General features: G+C 35.1%; 1 protein-coding gene across 4 annotated transcripts in view; it reads right to left on the minus strand.

Moving 5' to 3' along the window:
- Positions 1–21,105, minus strand: part of BRD4 (bromodomain containing 4) — a 156,371-nt gene that overhangs the window by 28,329 nt on the left and 106,937 nt on the right. For 3 of the 4 annotated variants that reach the window (XM_051972028.1, XM_051972027.1, XM_051972029.1), the window contains 4 exons: positions 19,377–19,586; positions 18,215–18,414; positions 17,111–17,409; positions 14,719–14,829 (listed from right to left, as the gene is read on the minus strand). In XM_051972028.1, coding sequence (XP_051827988.1) covers positions 14,719–14,829; positions 17,111–17,409; positions 18,215–18,414; positions 19,377–19,586 — 820 coding nt within the window. The remainder of the gene's footprint in view (positions 1–14,718; positions 14,830–17,110; positions 17,410–18,214; positions 18,415–19,376; positions 19,587–21,105) is intronic. The other variant, XM_051972026.1, reaches the window with a different exon arrangement.

The raw sequence follows: 21,105 nt of genomic DNA on the forward strand, positions 1-21,105 counted from the left end.
GGCAGACTAGGGTCTTTCTATCTTATCTAGGCTGGAAGTGCAGCAGTTACTTATTAGATCCTAAACTCAGTGCTATTGGTCCTTTTATGTCTGTGTTTCAAACATAGGCTGGTTTGCCCCTCTCCTTGGGCAACCTCATAGCTCTCTAATCCTGGGGCTGTAGTGTGCTAGGCTTAAGGTGGACAACTGATGGGATTTCCAACTCCTGTATTGAAGAAATCTAGCATCTCTGGCAGGGACTATAGGAACATGTCACTATACCTGGCAATAAAAATACCTTAAAAAAAATTAGTTGCTAAATGAAGGACTATTCCATCCTCATAAAAACTGAACTATAGCCATCATCCTATAAATCAGTCTCTGCCCAACAAAACATCGAGAAAATTCATCATGTAAGACTATAGCAGCCTTTGCCTCCCACCCCTCCTTCCCCTCTTAAGGGAGAGCTAGAGAGACTTGAGGTTATTGTGAAGTTGGGCATGAAGGTAATTATTAATAAATATTAAGGAGTTAGGCTAGCAAATTCAAAAAACAATAACCCTGGGAATATATAAAACCAGTTATAAATGAGGCAATAGCTGTAGTTATTGTTCTCAATAATTGAACTGAGGTTCTAATCTGTCTCCTCAACTTCTAAATGTTAAACAATCTTCACCATTTATCTCCCACTGTAATATTCCATCTGAACAAAGCCAGGTCTCTCTCTCCTTTCAGGTACTGCCAAGCTTATGTTTTGTATATATGTATCCTGAGTTCCCTCACTGTCCAGTCATTTCTCTCTCTTTTTAAAATTTAGTATTTTCTCTCTTCTTCTCCCTCCCCCCGTTATATGTGGAAACAATTTTTAAGTTATTTTAAAAACTTTTACATTCCAAATTCTCCCCTCCCTATCCTAAGCAATTCAATACAAGTTATACATGTATAATCATCTTAAAAAATTTGTTAATCTGGGTCTGTGAACGTTTAAAAAAAAAAAAAAAAGAAATATTTTGAGAAATGTACTTCGATGTGGTTTCTTTTGCAATTCTATGTAGCTAAATTAAAAAAAAAAAAAACATTCTGAAAAGGAGGTCCGTGAACTTTACCAGATTGCTAAAATGGTCTTTAACTTTAAAGAGGTTAAGAATCCCTATTCTAAAGCAGAGATGTCAAACATTGAACCAATCGCCATGAATGAGGCCCCAGCTAGATTAAAATATAGATGGGAAGTATTGTTAATATGGGGTTTTCTAAGTCAATATGTAATCCACAATGATTCTTGTATGTGATTTAGTCCACTTCTTTTTATTTGAGTCTGATACCACTGCTCTAGAGCCCAGCTTCTTAAACTGTAGGTTGTAACCTTGCAACAATATGGGAGTCACAAAATTATGATTTATTATCAATAAATGTCTGATTTATGTACCTATTTTATGTATCCAGGGCCACATAAAAATTTCTCTGGCAAAAGGGGGTTGCAAATGGAACAAGTTTAAGAAGCCCTCATCAAGAGGACAAATACCAATTTTGGCCACTTTCTGCTTTAGAAAAAACCTTGGAAAAAAATTCAGTCGAGTGGTAGTTTATTATTTGTGACCAAAATTAAGAATAGTTTTCTATAACAATTCTCTACTATCTTATACTCCTTAGTCCTCAAATCTTAAGTAGTTCTTCCCTCTCCCTGACTTTTATATCCTATTATTCCATGGGAATATGTAATTAGAGGGAATATTTTAACATTTCAAGTGCCAAAAAAGTTCTTCTTAAACAATAATACTATGAAGGACCCCTACTGTTTTGTTATATTTAATTTCAAAGTGATAAACCTCTAAGAATATTTTAAGAGGGTGACATTATCCTAGGAGAACACACAGCTCAGAAAAATCAAGCTCTGAAGACAGATTATGTAGTATCGAGAGAGGTGAGGTGAATATGCTTTGCAGTCTGCTCTGGAAAACACTATAGAGCTCCCTCTGGCTCTAAAACCAAAAAACACACCACTCTGATTTAGTTTTAGTAGGCGAAGGCCACTACCCCAACTCCCAATCCCTACTTGCCCCTCATGGATTTCATTCTTTCCCAATAGGCAAAGGCAAAAATACCCACCACAGATGGGCAAAGAGTGTGCGCACACGTGTGTACACACACACACACACACACACACACACACACACACACACACCCTTCAGAGGGTGAGCAACAAAATTTTTATAAATTCTTCAGGCTGGTGGGAAATTTCAGATGGATTTTTAGTAAGAATCTACTATGTCTTCTTGTTGGTCTTTTGGTTCAAATCTTTTCAAAACATCAAGAATTCCACATTTCCCCTGAGCTATTAAAGACCTCCTTCACTACGACCCCCAGTCTAAATCCCCTTTTCCAGGCCCCAATCCCTCCCCAACCCCTTCCACCCTTCAATCCCCCCTCCCTGTGGGAAAAGGAAAGCAGATGATGAAAATAGCTAGACCATGCTTGCATCCTACAAACATAAAATTCAGTTTGAGATGAGAAGTCAATATTTCCATCCCCACCTCCACTGCTGGCTTTTTCACATGAGTGAAAAAGCATACTAAGTTTGGGTTAGAAGTTGAATAGGATACACCTTTAGAAACAACTAGAAAACAAGGTTTTGAATCAAAGGCCACAAAAAGATTGGTGTGTGTGTGTGTATGTGTGTGTTTTGCTTTCTTCAGTGTTACCCTGTGTAAGGGGTAGGAGATGGGAGGGGGAGATAGGGATTCAACATTTCAAAGATTATTAGTGCTCTCTTGGGAATTTTACCCATCTCTGCTAAAGCTGGAATTCAATGCTGCATGAAAGCACAACTTTGGTGGAAAAGTAAGATGAGACTTGAAAGCAGAAAATAAATTCCATAGAGGAAAAATCCTCCCTCGATAGCCCCTGAAGAAAAAAAGCAAATCCAAATTTACAACAGCTACCCTCTTTTGCTTCTGTAGTCATGAATTTCATTAGCTTAGGAATGGAAAGCCAAGAGTAGGTCATCAAGCTGTCAATCCCCTCACTTGACTCATTAGCAGGAAGCCCCAGTTACCATAGGTTAAGTAACGCTGTCAGACTGTTACACCCCAGAGAGTCGAAAAGCGTCTAATGGGAAAGACATGGGAAGGAATATGCATTCTAACAACCCTACTGTTTCTATATCATCAGTAGAGCTGGATTTCACATCTGACTGAATAAACAAGCACACATCAAGGCAATAACTCGGCTCAAAAGGATGTGATAAAGTTGTCCAATGATATTTCATGCTGGTAGGAAAAAGACTTCCCACTGTCTATGGCTTGTATGTGGCTTTCCAAATCATAGACTCAAACCTGATTAGAAATCTCTTACTTCACAGAGTAATCTGACTCCACTCATTCTCTGTATTTGCCAAGGGATGCTCAGCATAGGTTGCTCCTCCCTTCCCATTTTGCACTTCTATTCCTTCTAAAGTTAATGATCTGTCTCTTGGTGGCCTTGTTAGTTAAGCTGACCCCTAGCCTAAGAGACAAAATATTCCTTTCAAGAATTTTAGCTCCAATCTAGATAGAAACTCTAGAACTAAAAAAAGAAATGGAGAAAGTGGGGGAGAGAGAAAATTTCTAACTTAAAACTCTTTATCAACTAGCCACAGAGAAAAAGAAATTTGATAGAATTTCTATTTGGAAAAGACTACAACTGGATCTACACAGAAGCTTAGTTTAAAGGGAGGGGATTTATAGTAAGCATGCCATCTTGTGCTACATGAGGTCCCCATTTGGATAATACATGTACAATGAGAAATGCCTTGGGATTAGCAATGACAGAAGCTGAGTAGCATAACTTGATTACACAAATAATGAAATTTGCTGGTGTTTTAAAAATTGCTTATAAAAGCAAACAATCAGAATGCATAAGAAAAAGTCCCCCAAAGATAAACTAAGGTGGCTAAAAGATATAAAAGCCCAAAATAGGGACGGTGACCCAGGAAAATAGAGAAAATGGGCGTCAAGGCAGCCAGTGTGTCAGTACAAAAGTTGTTGGAGTTTTAAAGATAACTCAAAGATCATAAATCTCATTGTCCTCCACAAACCAGGACAGCTGTTCCCAGGATTCTCAGATTACTTATTGCACAATCTTCTTTCCCTTTTCCCTTTCTTTAAAAAAAAAAAAATTGTGCTAGCAGCAGCCATAGAGCTCTGCATAAGCTGCCAAATTCCTTCCCTCCTCCCTACCCCTCAAGGAAAGCAAAAGTCTTCACTGAACCAAGGTAGGAAAGATGAACTAAACATCAACTAAAGAGGCACTGGAAAGGCAGAGACAATGTTATTCCATGAAAAACATTATTTAAGGAAAAGCAAAGTTGATTTTTAAAAAATATGACTCTTCAGAGAAGAGAACAAAGACAAAATTCTAAGGAACATAAACCGGATATATTTTTAACATTTAGACAAAGTGCCTGGGATTGCAAATTAGCAATAAACCATTTATGCCTATTGTCTGTAACCTTTACTAGATGCATTTTTAAAAATGATCAAGTATCCTGATGATTACAGATTTCAGAGGTTTTAGTATTTTGAAGTCCTTTAGAGAAGGAATATATTACATAATTCAGAAGTGCAAGACTTTTTCTTTGTTTGAATTCCTAGAAACAATATGCTGAAAAATGAGAATAAAGATTCATGTAAGATTTGGCTAGAAATAAGAGCAACATGTCAGGTAATACTAAGAATGTTAACTGGATCCAAAAAGTAGATCTTCAATTCCTAAATGTGACTTGAGTAGAGAGTAAAAAGCAGAAATAATACTTGAGAAAAAAGCACAGCTTTTAAATAGTACAAATAATTCCAAAGTTTGGCAAGGACTCCATCTACTGGTAAGCCTAAAAAGCCTTTAATGTCATTCATAGGAACAGGTAAATTTAAGAATTAAGCCATAAGGGTATGTCTTGTGAAGATTAATTTCCTAGGGATGATGAAGATATAACCTGACCCAAAAAAATCTAATACATATTTGCAGATCCAAAAGCAATGGCATTTTTTTTATTGAAGTAGATTTAGAGAATTTGATGAAATGTTTTCACAGTCCTGACCACAGAAACGTCTCATTCTTCTCCCCCCCCCCAAATTGTATTTCTTGATCTATTGTCAGATGTGAAATGTTTAATAAAACACATACTTATCACATCAGTCATACATAGTATAGGCACTGAGATATGCTTGTTGATTTGACTTAATATACAATGTTCCATCTACTAAGGAGTATTTCACCAAAATAATGGTAACTGTAAGTATCAATGATGCCCAATTTGCTATCTATTAAGAGCTAAGAGGGTCTTTGGACCAGAAACTTACATCTCTAGCACCAAGGCTATCATTAAAACAATATGAACAGACTAATAAAAGAGACAATGATAACATATTTAGAAAGAAGGAATATTAAATATCATCTATTAGATCACTTTTATTTTATAGATGAGGAAAATGAAACTCAGAGAAGTACTCTTTTGGTGCCGAGAACTAACTAGTGATATCAATCAAGAAAAAGTTTTTCCATAAAATATAGCCTATGAGATATTTGACCGAAAACTTTAAAGAAGCTTAGGAACTCTTAACAGGAAGAAAATATAGATGAGAGCATTCCGGGAATAGGGAATAGCTTTTTTAAAAGCATGGAGAGAAGATATGGAATGTTATGTATAAGATAACAACAGGTCAACCAGTTTGGCTGAAACACGATATACATGAGGGGAAATATTGTAAAATTGATCTAGAAAGATAAGCTGGAGCTAGATAGGAAAGGTGAGAAGAGGAAACAAGCATTAATTGTGTACTGTGTGTCAGACATTGTGCTAAGTGATTCACAAATTCACAAATATTCTCTTTATTTGATCAGAGGAGCTTGCATTCCTCCCCCAGCCTCAAAGGTAATAGGAAATCAATGCAAATTCCTGAGCAGGAGAGTAATGTACTTTTAAGAGTATCAATTTGGCAGATATGAGGAAGATGGATTAAAGTACTAGTTCTATATTTAACAGTCTAGGTAGAATGCTAAGGCCTCAAAATAGAGTGTATTAGTGGAGAGAAAGGGAAGAGAAGAAAAGGGAAGAACTAAAGATGAGTCTGAAGTTGCAAGTAAAAAGACTAAAGACTGAATAGCATCCTCAATAAAAATCAGCAAAAAAGGACAAGATATTAAATTGTTTTGGATATGTTGAGTTTGAGTAAACTATAAGATCTGCTGGTTAGGATAATCACATGATTATTGAGCAAAGGAAACTAAGTAGAAATGCTTAGATCAGTAAAAGAACAACCAGAAGAAGACATTATTATGAAAATCCATAATGAGAGACACTAGAAAAGGGGATGATCAATAGTGTCCAATACAATAGAACAATGAAGACTGAGAGAAGATTTCTGGATGTAGTAGGTAAAGAGATGGTAAGTAATGTAAGCAAATCCAGTTTTAATGGAGTGTCTGGAATTCACATTGTAAAAGACTGAGAAGAAAATGGGAATTAACATATGAGAAGGTACTCTAAATCACTATTGATTAGAGAAATGCAAATTAAGACAATTCTGAAATACCATTATACACTTCTCAGATTGGCTATGATGACAGAAAAAGACAAGAACAAATTTGGAGGAGATGTGGGAAAACTGGGACACTAATACATTGTTGGTGGAATTGTGAACAGATCCAGCCATTTTGGAGAGCAATTTGGAACTATGTTCCAAAAGTTTTCAAACTGTGCATACCCTTTAACCCAGCAGTGTTTCTATTTGGCCTATAATCCAAAGAGACCTTAAAGGCATGTGCAAAAATGTTTGTGGCAACCCTTTCTGTAGTAGTAAGAAACTGGAAACTGAGTGGATGTCCATCAGTTGGAAAATGGAGTAAGTTATAGTATATGAATGTTACAGAATATTATTGTTTTATAAGAAATGATCAGGAGGATGATTTTAAAAAGGCCTGGAGAGATTTATATGGACTGATGCTAAGTGAAATGAGCTGAACCAGGAAATCATGGTTCACAGCAACAAGATTATAAGACAATCAATTCTGATGAAAGTAACTCTTTCCAACAATGAGATGATTGGTGCCAGTTCAAATGATCAGTGATGAAGAGAGCCATCTACACCCAGAGAGAGGACTGTAGGAACTGAATGTGGATCACAACATAACATTCTCACTCTTTTTGTGATTGTTTGCTTGCATTTTGTTTTCTTATCATTTACTTTTTTGGATCTGATTTCTCTTGTGCAGTAAGAGAATTTTATAAATATGTTTATACATATTGGATTTAACATATTTTAACATGTTCAACATATATTGAATTGTGTGTCATTTAGGGAAGGAGGGGGGAAGGAGGAAAAAATCTGAAACACAAGGCTATGCAAGGGTCTCATGTTGTCATGTTTTGAAAACATGTACATATGCCTTGAAAATAAAAAGCTTTATTAAAAAATAAGAATTAAGGAAACAAAAGCAATCAGGGAAATAAATTGCTTTTAGACAAATATTTAAAGGTAAAATAAAGAAAGATATAGAAAAAATATTTGCCATCTATTTTTAACACTTTGGGGAAAGAGCTAAAAACAGAAATTGATATTTTTAAATGATCATTTAGTTTTTATTTATATCTTAGGAAACAAGGATAAAGAGTTTTAATTAAGCTTTTGATTTAGGACTTATTTACATTACCATGCTTGAGTTACAGCTAAGTCTCTTTTACTAAAAAGCAACTGAGATAATGAAAAAAATAACCACAAGGACTATCATCCTGTAGGAAGATTGTGAAGTCTAAATCTCACATCTAAGTCACACTTTACCTTTTATCAATAGTGCTATACAATTGCACACCCAACTAAAATATAAAAAAGCCTTCAAAATTTCACAAACAGATTAAGAATATGACTTGTAGGTAAATTACTTCTGAACATCAGATGACAGCTGGAAAAAAGCTTAGAATCCTAAATTCCTTGGCAAGATATTTTATGATAAAATAAATTATCCCCAAAAGATGTGTATACAAAATTGTATATAAACAATCACCTCAGAATCTTTTAAAATGTGAAATCTTCAACTTTCCTTTTGGGGTAATTCTTTTATAGGGAAGCATGAAAACCACCATACTGATAGGAAATATTTATCAGTATTTCTATTAATTCTATATTCAAAATTCCTAAACAAAGCCCTGCACTATATCCTTTTTCCTATTTACTAAAGGTACACTGGGTGAAAGTTCAGGGAGGAAGTTTGTTCTTCTTAAGGAAAACTATGGGTCTTTTTCTTAATCTACTTAAGAGTTGTACTCTCTTTTTCCATACTTTGACCAATCAGAGCTGAGGGCTTTTTTTGGTCACAGACCCTTTTGGCAATCTGATGAAGCTTATGTATCTCTTCTCAGAATGTTCTTATATGCATGGAATTATAAAAGAAACCAATTAGATAGAAATGCATCTATCGAACTATTAAAAAAAAAAGTTCACAATCCTCAGGTTAAGAACCACTAGATTAATGAAAACAATAAAGGGAAAAAAAGATGTCAGATTATCTTGAGGTCACCTTTGACCAATTGGAAAATGAAATCTCTTTTGGAGGCTATAGTCAAAAAGGAATTGAATGGGTTTTAGGGAAATTGTTTTATAAGGATGGGTCAAAAGTTAAATGACTATTTCCTTTTGATGAAGCAAACTGATAATTTTGATTTTGATAAATTCTGTACTCTTGTTCAATTTTGAATATGGAATGTGTCTATTACCTGGGAAAGCTGGTATATTCTCTAACTTCAATTGATAGATTTTAACAAACGTTAGATTTTCAAGGGCAGGAGGGAATTATCATTTAAGTACTTTTAAGTGAGAATAATACAGTGAGGTTTTGTTTTGTTTGCTTTTTGTTTTTTTGGATATATGAAACTTAAATCTAAAGCCAAGTAAATGGAATCATAACATGATGAAGCATCAGATTCAGGGATAGTGGTTCAGAATGTGAAAAAAACCACAAAAGATGATCATAGCCAAAAAGTTCTTTTATTTTTATAAAAAGGGCAAAATTGGACAGATCAAAATGAATGATTTAGCAAGCAGTAAGCTTTGAGTGAAAGGAGCCATCTTAAGATAAAAGGGAAATGGGAAGTTAAGAGCAAGTTCTACAATATATGGGAGGAATTAGGGAGGGTCCAGCCTGTGATTACATCTATGCCAGTAATAGCATGATGGTAACACAGGAAGTGAGATGTTAATATAGAATAATAAGGCAACTTTGGTCACAAAGGTTACTTGTAGGGCAAGAGTATCTCTAGTGCTCCTGCTCAGGGGAAGGAAGGGTCCCTTATCTGCAAGATCCTTACTGATTTGGAGGTTTAAGCATGCTTTAGTCATATTGACAAGATAAAATAGTCCCAGGAATGTGGTCTTCTTTCTATGTGATATGGTTAGCAATGGTGAGAGTTCACATCATTCCTAAGTATTGTACCACATCAGAACTAATAGACATATTATATACCTCATTTTAAATGCTATTTAAATATTAGTTTCATATAAACGAGGATTAAAAAAATTATTTTGCTAGCGAATAACTGGTTACACAAAAATTGTCCTGAGTGAAATTAGAATCTTTTTGACAGAGCTAGTACCAGAAGAAGGCATGTTCTATTTTAGGAACAACAAGATTACAATAAGGTTTAAGGGGTTTGAGTTATAGTCTTAACAACATTACTATATAATTTGGAGAATTATATAAGGTAAAGTTGCATAATAGTTTCCCAAAATGGAACAGGAAAAAAAAGACTGTGATCAGCATGATAGTAAGGGATCAATGACATACTGAAAAAGAAGATAAATGTATCTGAAATCTTCAATTGGTTGCAAAGTGAAACGAGCAGAACTAGGAGATCATTGTATATGACAATAATAAGATTTTATGAGGACCAATTTTGATGGACATGGCTCTCTTCAATAATGAGACAATTCAGACCAGTTCCAATGGTCTTGTGATAAAGAGAGCCATCTAATTCAAAGAGAGGACAATGGGAACTGAGTGTGCCTCACAATATAGCATTTTCACTCTTTTTGTTGCTGTTTGCTTGCATTTAATTTTTTTCTAGTTTAATTTTCTTGTGCAGCAAGATAATTGTATAACTGTAACCTATTCAACATGTAAAGGACTGCTTGTCATCTGGGGGAGGGGGTGGAGAGAGGAAGGGAGGGGAAAAATCGGAACAGAAGTGAATGCAAGGGATAATGCTGTAAAAAATTACCCTGGCATAGGTTCTATCAATAAAAAGTTATTAAAAAAAAAGATAATTGTATAAATATGTATGCATATATTGGATTTAAGAATATTTTTTACCATGTTTAACACATACTGGACTACTTGCCATCTAGGGGAGGGGATAGAAATAAGGGAGAATAAATTGGAACACAAGATTTTACAATGGTTAATGCTGAAGAACTATCCATGCACGTGTTTTGAAAAATAAAAAGCTTAATAAAGAAAAAAATAAAATATTAAAAAATAAAAATAAAAATCTTCAATTGTTAAAGAAGTCATTCAGAGACCACTTTAGATCAAGATCATAAAAATGGAATTTATTTTAGGGCTTCCCTACAATCTCTGTGTTGTAAAGAGCTCAAAAAAACCTCTAGTTTCTTTTCTCCCAGAAATAATTTTAATGAGGGAGGATAATATGAGCATAACTTGGCATATTTAAGATACATACATACATACAAAAAAAAAAAAAACAACAAAACAAAACAAAAAAAACAACAGAAATTAACTTTGGAGAAGATTCTGAAATACTTCCTGAAAAAAGGAATTTGACTCAAATATTAAAAGGAACTCTGAGGAACTAAGAAGAAAAGGTGAAAAGGGAGAATATTCCATGGCCACTTCAAATGCAGGAAATGAGAAGTAACTAAGTGTGGATGGAAGTAAAGTATAAGAAGACTAAAAAGATAGGCAGAAGGCAGGTTATAAAGGGAGCTTTCATATAATGGCATTTTATATTTGATCCTAGAGCTAAGAGGAATCTTCTTGAGTTTAATGAAAGGGGTGGGAATGAGGATTGTATATGGCATGATCCAACCATTTGGAAAAATTACTTTGCCAGCTATGTATAGAACAGACTGAAAGGCTGTTGCAATAATTCAGGCAAGATCAAGGGCCTATGTTATACAAAGTGCTGGGGCTATTTAACAGAAAAAAGGGACAGAGTCTAAGATGCTGTGTTAATATAAAAGAAACATTCATTAAATGCTTGCTTATGTGTAAAATACTGTACTAAGACAAGAGAGTTATAAAAAAGACTGAGTACATATCCTCCTTAATACTTCCAAGAAGGGGGATGTAAGAATACTAGCATAGAAAGGTATCTAAAATGATCCATTAATTTTAGAGTTAGCATGAACATGCTAAGTAATTTAGTTCAACCTCATAATTTTAAAATTTCTGGAATCTAAGGATCTTGGAAAATCCCAAGAGTGGAGGCTGGAAGATCTTGGAATATATTGTAACTAACACCAAATGAGTTGTATATGAGGACCATTATTAGGGGAATGACAAATGATGAAGTTGGGAGATATTGAGATCTAATGGAAATGTAAATGACTGAAGGTGAAAAAAAAAAAAAGTTACCATTATAATCCCAAGTGAAAGATATTATCTGAGCTATAACCAGGGGAAAAAGCAGCTTAAAATGGCCACTTTAAGGATAAAGGTAATGAACAGAATTTTGGATATGCAGAATGTGAGGTATTTGTTGTCCTCCTCCTAGTTTCCTTGAAGAAGATGCAGGAAGACAATAACATTTACAAAGCATCTACTATGTGCCAGGCACTGGGTTAAGCAGTTTTGCAAGTATTATCTCATTTGATCCTCTTAATACCCTATGAAGTCAGTACTATAATTCTCATTTTATAGTTAAAAGAAACTGAAGCAGACAGGTTGACTGACTTGTCCAGGGTCACAGAGCTGTTTGTTTGTAGCTGACACATTAAGTGTGAATGAGAATGGCAAGATAATGTAAAAAAGAAAAAAGGGCAGACAGTAGAAATTTGAGAAACACCTCTTTTCACACATTAAGATGACTCAGTCAATGGAGAAGTGAAAATATAAGAAGCAGCAAAATGTGGTATTTTAGTGGTGCTATAATGTTAACAATTAGCTTTTAAAACTTCTTGTTGTGTGCCAAGAAGACACAGAATTACTAACAAAACTTTCTCTGCCTGTCCTCAACAAAGAGCTTAAATTTCATGCAAAGAATACAGCATATATAACACAAGGAAAACAAGGAGAATTATGAACAGAAAACAAATGGATGCAAATAAAGATGGAGGATAAGGAAAGGCTTCCTATTAAGAAATAGAATCTAAAGGCTAGAAATAAGGTAGTATGCAAAGTATGCAAGCACTGGACGTGGCTTTGTAAAATATAGAGATGGAAGACTGAATATTAAATCTGGGGGCAGCTATCATTATAATTTGGCAACTGAGTTTGAAATGAATGGTATGAAATAAAGCTAAAAGGTAGGTGGGAGTCATATTGTGGAGGACCTTAAATGTGAGGCTAAAGAATTTGTATTTTTATTTTCAAGCAAAGGCTCTTGAGCACAGGATTGTTATCATCAGAAATCTATTAAAATGATATAAATAAGGAATGGTGCCTGGAAGTAGAATTTAATGAGGGTACTGACATAATCCTTGTGAAAATTATTATGACCTATTACTATTTAGCAAAAGAAATTTTGCAAGTCAGGAATGTGGGAGTTGGAGAAGTCATAAAGAATGGAGATAGAAAAGGAAATTATGGATTTTGTCAGAGGGCAATGTCAGTAAAATGGTAGAGATAAATTAAGATAAAAAGGAAAGAGGTTAAAAAAAAGGGTGAGCAGTGAGAAATGGAGGCATCAGGTACAGAAGAGGTTTTGGAAAAACAGTTTGGCAGATGGTAAGAAGCCAGTGGCAAAGACATTGAAGACGAACAAGAGAAAGGAAATGAATATCAAAAGTCCCAATAAGAGTCAGAAAGAAATGGATCAAAGGAATTAGTTTCTGAACAGGAGAAAATATCTGTGATTGAACAATAGGAAAGATATTGACAAAGATTGAGAAATGAAAGAGAAGTGAAAGAATATATGCCTGCTGGCTTCAGTGTTGCCAGTGAAGCAGGAAGTTAGGTCAATTATATTAACATCAAACTACGAGGAACTGGTTAGGATTGAGACATGAAAAATATATGAAATAATCTGAAATAAATTGAGGAGACAATAGAGGCACAAAAGCAGGCTTGTTTAGCAAACAAATGAGAGTCTCACTGAAGTTATGTATTAATAGTTTATGGTAACATGTTGAATTTATTCTACGTCTAAAAATAAAAGCTTCCTCTATATAAGACATTCATGGTTTGATAAAAAATCCTCTCCTGTTCAACAATAAAAGGAAATTCTCTTATTTTATGGTTTATGGTAAATAAACTAAAAATAAAACAATAAAAACACATTAAAAATTAATTATTTATAGTAGTAATTATCCAGAATGAAGAATTCACCAATTGGGGGTCAGCTCTTCTCTTGCCCTAAGGCCACTAAGTTGAACTATATGTTGAACTGTATGTTCAAAGTTATGTTGAGGTCTTCATGAAACACCCACACATAGAGATCTTAGTGGTAGGGTTTGCTTTTGATAGAAACTACCTTGTTCCACTTGGCTATAAGCAAAGGCTGAGCCCAATATAGTGGCTTAGGACCTGAAGACAGAAAATGGGGGGCAGTTGATGGCCTACCAAATGTCTAATAAGAATGAGCAGAGTCCATGTCCATACAAATGATTTCTACTTATTCAGAAGACAGTGTGCTGAACCAGCTTGTGAGCATTGATGCTTAAATTTTCAGTGAGAGCATCTATTCCTCAGAAATCAGCACATGCTACAAAATCAGGTTTGATTTACTGTTATTTTGAATGTCTAAACTTCATAAAATGATAAGAAAAAAGGTTAATAATGAAGATTAAACTTAAAAGTGTGCAAATACATTCCTTACTCCTGAGCTTGTCACCTACTCTGGAATCACTTATTATATATTCCTGCCATATGTAGCCCTATTGAAACAATTGCTGTAGTTATCATCTCTTGGACTTGTTTATCCATTGTAAAATGGAGGGACACAAGTAGTGTACAGAATTCAGGGATGTACAGATAATATTATCTGCACAGAGACCCTTTTACTTTTAACAAGCATTTTATGATGTCAATCCCTTTCATCCCCACAAGTGCGTAGTACCAATGTTCTATACAATGACACCAGACTTAAAATCAGCAGAACATACTTTGATCATTACCCTAATGATAACGATTATCTAATGTTTTAATATAGGGCTGTATGACTGACCATATACCATCATAATGATTCTGTGAAGTAGGCAGAAAAGGCATTATTTTCCCAACCTATGTAAGACAATTAAAAAAAAAAAAAATCAATCAGAATCTAGGAGTTCTCTAACAAGCAGGATGGTGTCTAAGAAAACTGATCTATAAAAATTAACCTATAGCTGGGCAGCAGGGAGAAATCATCTGTCAGAGAGCTGGTGATAGACTTCAGATTTCTAATGTCACAAACCAAAGAGTTAACAGTTTGCTTACTGTCCCTGTTCTATTATCATCATCCTCTGAAAAGCAATATCAAGAAAGTATTGAAAACATTTGTATTGATCATATGAAGAGTTGTAAAGATTGGGAGCCTTTAAATAAGCTGGATCTAACCTGTTTCTGAATCATCACTGTCAGAAGAGCTGGATTCACTGGTGCTCTCAGACTCTGAAGATGAAAATCCCTTCATCTTAGAGGACCCCGCAATCATATCCACTTTCTCAGCTGCAACAAGACAATAGGAAATAAGTGTACAACAAGAATAGAGACAATTAAATACTTTTTAATGTGTACATTTCTAAATGTGTACCTTTCTAAATAAACTGATAGGAAGGTAGACATTTCAATCAAGTTATAAACAACTACTTAGGAAAAAAGGAAGCCTAAGGCTTAAAAAAAAAAAAAAAACCCCAAAGGCACTATTGCCTTGAAAAAAATTAAGAGCACCAAAACAAGATGATACAGAAATTTTAGCTAAGGCTATGATTACTAAATTCATTTACTGCAGTTTACCTTATGGCAATTGTTATTGGGGCCAAGTACATATGTAATACTTTCCCTAACTTTCAAAATTATTGTCTCTTCATTGGGGATTCAGACATTATGAATAGGTTACAGTGCAGACAGAGTTTAATTTTTTTTGTGTTAGTGTTTAAAACCTCTTGCTATTCAAATACTTTTGGAAGAGTAGAAGGTAGCTAATCTATAAAAGAAAAAGTTGCCAATTTCAGGTCAGGCATTATGTCTTGATTTAATCTAATACCAATTTACTATTTTTAAGAGAGGAAAAATGGAGTTAGGTTAAACTCTGAGCAAGCCTCATCACACTTTAAATGAGTAGAGACAAGATAAGATTTTGAGAACTATTTAAATTCCTGTTGTGTTGTTGTTGCAGTAAGCAGGATCTGTATCTGATAAGTGAAGTCAGCATCTGACTCTACTATAAAGGAAATTTAACCTCTTAAAACTAATCTTTATTAGTGTTTATCATCATTTTTAATGACTCTGAATTCGAACTTTGGATCAAGCTAAAGGTTTCTAGAAAAAGTTATTACAAAAATAATTAATGTGTATAATAAATTAAAATCTGGGTCTAAACAAGAAATTTTTGGGGTGGGTGTGGGGAGAGAAAGAGCGGGAGATGAGAGTCATCATGTTGACCTTTATTAATGCAAGATCTCTCTCTTGAGCTAAAACAGTTAATTATTTACAACAAAAATGCTGAGATTCTAACACTAGCAAAATTCAAAACACTAGCAACTTCTTTAGAAAACACTATAAAAGATTATCAGCATACAGCTCCTAAATACCTGCTAACATTTATTTGTACACAATTCACTGTGAGCTCTAATGAGAAAAAGGAATGGGATTCTTTTGAGAGGACTTTTCTTTGAATCCCCAAAGTATGCATAGTGCTGGCATACAATGTCTTTTTAGTTCAGTGGTCTTTTAGTCTTATCTGATTCTTCAGAGACCCCATTTGGGGTTTTCTTGGCAAAGATACTGGAGTGATTTGCCATTACCTTTTCCAACTAGTTTTACAGATGAGCAACTGCTCAGAGTCACAAAGAAGGGTTGAGGCTGGATTTGAACTCATGAAGATAAGCTTCATGCACCAACTATTTGCCCCTAGGTGACTTACAAGAAACACATAAATACTTATTGACTTGAGTAGTGTATTTGGACAAAGAATATTAAGACTGCTAAATTTCTAATACATCTATGAGTGTAACTTGCATGCCAATATCATTTATTGTCCATCTGCCCATGACACCCCTCTTGTTTCAAGATATTTTGCAGCATATATAAAAGAAGAAAGGAACATCAGATCATTAAAATCAAAATAGAACCATAATAATAGGTTCAAAAAGATACTTATAAACTCTCAGAGAAGTACATCAACATAGCTATAATCCTTGTGGTGAGGCTTGTTTTATAGTTGAATGGTTACTAGTTGTCTTTTTCTTGTGAAAGACATTTCTAGCCCAAAAGTGAATCTGAATTCAAAAATTCTAGGTACAGAAGATGCACATTTAAAAAATTAAGTCAAGCTAGTCATTTAATACCTAATTGGCAGATAGTCCCCCCAAAACATAAAAAAAATTGTGAAACATTTATTTATGGTGAAGATCAGAGTATAACACTAAGCTCCAGATAGTGGAGTTATATATATACATACATACATACATACATACACACACACACACACACACACATATACATATATGGGTGCATGTATCTGCAGATGTCCATACATAGGGCTTTCTGAAGAGGCTAGAAGGGGTAGAATCTCTGGGAAAGAGGAGACCCCAAAAAGCAAAAGACACACAGACACCCAAAAAAAAAAAAAAAAAGTCATTAGGAGAATCTAAAAACTGACTTGAAAGTATTATTTTCACCAGTGAACTGTCTCTTGACTGGTAAATGATATTTCTAGTTTGTGATCTCATTTGCTCTATATGTCTGTCATCCCAGATAGGTATACTTGCAAGACTAGAAAAGGTACCTTGAGGTTTCCTCTTTTTCCGCAAACATGAAGTGACATAGCGCTCTAGTTCTCGTAAGGTAGAAGGTTTCAATGTCTCAAAGTCGATTTCAATTTCATCTGGGTTGGAGTTTTTCAGTGAGGGTTCCCGGGACTGGATGATATGGACAACTCTGCCCAGCTTCTCACCAGGAAGCTTGTTAATGTCCAAACTCAACTGTCTCTTCTCTTCATAAGACATTGGCTTACATTTGTCCTCTTCTTCAGACTCATAGGTGGGCGGGGGTTTGTTCTTCACAGGCATAGGTTCCTTCTTGCTACTTAAAGAACAAAGTGGCACATTGTTAGAAGAAGGCACAGAAGAGAAAAAAGCAGAGTCTTTAATACAATCTAAATGATTCAATCTTAAACAGTCGTTACAGAAACTACATTGACAAGTGTGAGGGGCTTTTTGTTTGTTTACCTACTAAGGCAAATGTACCCAACTTCCTAACTTTTAACTTTTTTTTTTTTCTGACTAAGTGAAGATAGCCCCCCTAATAACTAATTAAGGAGAGACTCTTCAAGAGATTAGAAGGGCTACCTTCTGAGACCTTTCTCTATCTGACTACCTTTTTTACTTTTGTGAACTCAGGTTTGTTGGTACTTCAATTACTATCTTTTAAAAACAAACAGGCAAGCAACTGAAAAATGCAATGAAAGCTCAAGCTACAGAATTGTCTCAATATGTAGTCATTTTAGGATTGGGGTGAAAGAAACCCTCAAAAAAACCCTACTTCAACAGGACCATTAAATAAGAATAAACCTTGCCCCTCCTTCCCCACAAATCAACAAATGGTCACTCAAACTCATGAACAACTGAACCAGAGGCCATGAAGTAGCCTCTAATTCTTTAGATTTCTGGGTTGGAAGGTAATCATAGGGAGATTGCAGTCAGTGGTTAATGGGCTAGTAGGGATTTCCTCAAGTTAATCTTAGTAACACTGAAGTGGGATAACTAATAACCTAGCCAAAACTAAAGAGAGAGAAAGTGCTTGTAAAATCAGCCACCCAGTATGAGTGATAGGGCTCTCCTGGTTCAAGGTAGGTTCCTTTCTCTTCCTTCCAGTGGCTTGAGTCACAGACCTGGCATTGTTGTTGCTGCTGTTACTTTTCTTTGCCTTTTTGGGAGGTGGTTCCTTTGCTTTGCCTTTCTTGTTTTCTTCCACTTCCTCCTTCTTTTTGTGCTTCTCTTTCTTCTTCTCTTTCTTGTCTTTCTCTTTTTTCTTTGGTTTGTTTTGCTGAGGCTGGGAGAGCGCAGCAAGTTGCTCATGAACTGCCTTGAGCTAAGAAACAGACAAGAGGTTTATCATAAATATTTTCCACGATATGCTCTTCTCTCTGTCCTTATCTTACATAGAATCAGACGGAGAAAAGTCTAAATACAAGTAGCCATGTTTGATGTCAAGAAATGAGGAAGAATAAAGATAATAACTGAAATTGGTAGCCTTTTTAGGAGCTTGGTTAAGTAGCAAAAGCCAAAGGGGACAGTGACATTCCAAGTAGAATTGGAGGGAGGAATATGGTATAGGTTTTTTTTCTCAAGAAGATGGGGTTTTCTTTGCTCTAATAAATGCTCAAAGAGGTCTGAATTGGGTTTCACTCTCCCTAGGAGGACCAAACAGAGAGAAAATAAAGAACATATTTAGAATTTAACCTGTATCAGATTTTGTCTTGGGGAGGGGAGAGGTACAGGAGGAAGGAGAAAAATTTAGAACACAAAGTTTTACAAAAATGAATTTTGAAATCTATCAGAAAAAATGGCTAAAAAGAGCACAGGAGATACAGAGATGATGTAGTAAATCAATCACAGTTGTAACAGATTAGAAGACATAAGGGAGACATGGTTACTATAGGGTAACCAGGGTAAATGCTTTCCTGGTATTCATGACATTGAAAAAAATATGTTCTCCCTAGAAGTCATACCAAAGAGTTCTTGAAATCTGCATTGCATGACAGGAAAAGGCTTTACTTAATTGTGAGGCTAAGAAGCACTAGACAACTTCTAAGGACACTCCCACTGATCCCATTTTAATCTTAGAAGAGTATTCCTAACTTGATCTCAGAGTAGCAATCTGCAAAGTACATAAAAATATAGATTTTGAGATAGTTAAGAAACATTATGGTTAGTTTCATGGAATAAAAAACTCTATCCATTTAGGAGGAGTTCACTCTGTGTCACCCCTACTCAATGAATTAATCCCAGATTCAGCTAGCAGTTAGCAGTCCTCAGCTGGAATGCCAGTACCTGTTCCTGAAGCTCTGCTAGCCGCTGAGCTCGCTCCTCCTCAGAGTCATCAGTTGAACTGTCACTGTCTGAGGAGCTGTCACTGCTGCTGTCACTAGATGAAGGTGGAGCTACCACCTTGGTGGGTGGTGGTGCCACAGGAGAGGACACAGCAACCACTGGCTCTTCAGGCTCATCAGGCATCTTTGCAAAGCGCATCTCAAACACATCCTGAATGGAAGAAAATAGTTACATTAATGGGTTGGCTTTGCAGACTCAAAGGCAACAAACTAAGAGAACAAATAACTAGCTGTGGTGAGCTCTTGCCAGAAATACCCATAGAAGAGTGAGAAGCCTATAAAATTCTCTTTCAGAATGAAAGGCAACATTGAGCCAAGAGTAGGATGAAGAATTAAATCATCTGGCAATAGTTTTTTGAAATCCCTCACACTAAAACATAGGCATTAAAGAAATGGCTTGTGGCTATGGCCGAAAGGCAAACTTTTCTTGTTTTTGATTTTATTCTCACACTTGGACTCACTATCAGCAAACTGTGCTAATTTGCTATGTGTTCAAATGAGGTTACTTACCAGGAAGCTATTTGTTTATACTCATCGGTTATCAATTAATGAAAACTAAGGAACACACAATGAAAATATATGACAGAACTAAATTCCTTCTTTCCTGACAAATGTCTCTGTTCTGTACTTTTAACATTATTAAGTGATGCTAACATAATCCTGGAAGTGCTGCAATTCCTTAAACTTGGGCTCCTAGTTCCCATATTGATATCCTAGGCAATGATAGAAAAGAATAATTTTGAAAATATGTTATGATTAGGAGTTAGTGAGGTATACCAGGAAAGAGCACTAGAGAAGGCAACACCTGTGGCTTTAGGTCTGGCTCTAGTGGTAGCACAGTATGGGAGCTTGGGCTCAAACTCCCAGGTACCCAGTGTATTCCTTGGTAAAATGAAGGGACTAAATCAATCAACAAACATTTACTGCATGTTCCAGGAACTGTATTGCAGATACAAAGATAAAAACCAAACAGTCCCTGTCATCAAAGAGCTTACATTTATATATCTATATACACATCTGACTATATGTAAAATATATTGAATAGTAGACACACAGTCCATCATCATTTAGTAGCATCTGTTACAGCATAAACACCATGGAGAATACAGGGTTCCATGCTAATATTTTATGTTAATGATAACAATGGATGTACATTATAAAGCAACATATTTGGAATTACTACAAGGAAGCTATTATTTAGCAGCTCCCTTATCTACAATGTCTTTTTATAACCCCTCAAATCCCCACAATATATTATTACTATTATTATATCTAGAGTACTCTGCCTCTAGAGGGGAAATATATTTTATTATTAGTTCTTTAAAACATTCAGTGGTTTTTTCCAAGAATTCATCCTTTATGAGAATTTTTTTATATATACTACTGTACCAATTGTGTACAAACATGATGTTTTTTATTCATTCTGCTTGTTAAGTTCACTTCTCACTGTACATGTATATTAGATTATAGCAATGTAACGGAGAGCAATTTTGTTTCATTTTTTGGATACTATTAAAACACCAGCACTGCTTCGAATATTTTCATAAATAGACCTTTATGTTTGAATTCCTGGGGAGTTTAAGTCCATCAATAGGACAACTGTGTCAAAAAGGCACAGAAAGTTTATATCTCTTCTTATATAAATTAGCATTGCTAACCACAATGAGTGA

The sequence above is a fragment of the Antechinus flavipes genome, chromosome 1, assembly GCF_016432865.1.
Source record: "Antechinus flavipes isolate AdamAnt ecotype Samford, QLD, Australia chromosome 1, AdamAnt_v2, whole genome shotgun sequence".
NCBI lineage: Eukaryota > Metazoa > Chordata > Mammalia > Dasyuromorphia > Dasyuridae > Antechinus > Antechinus flavipes.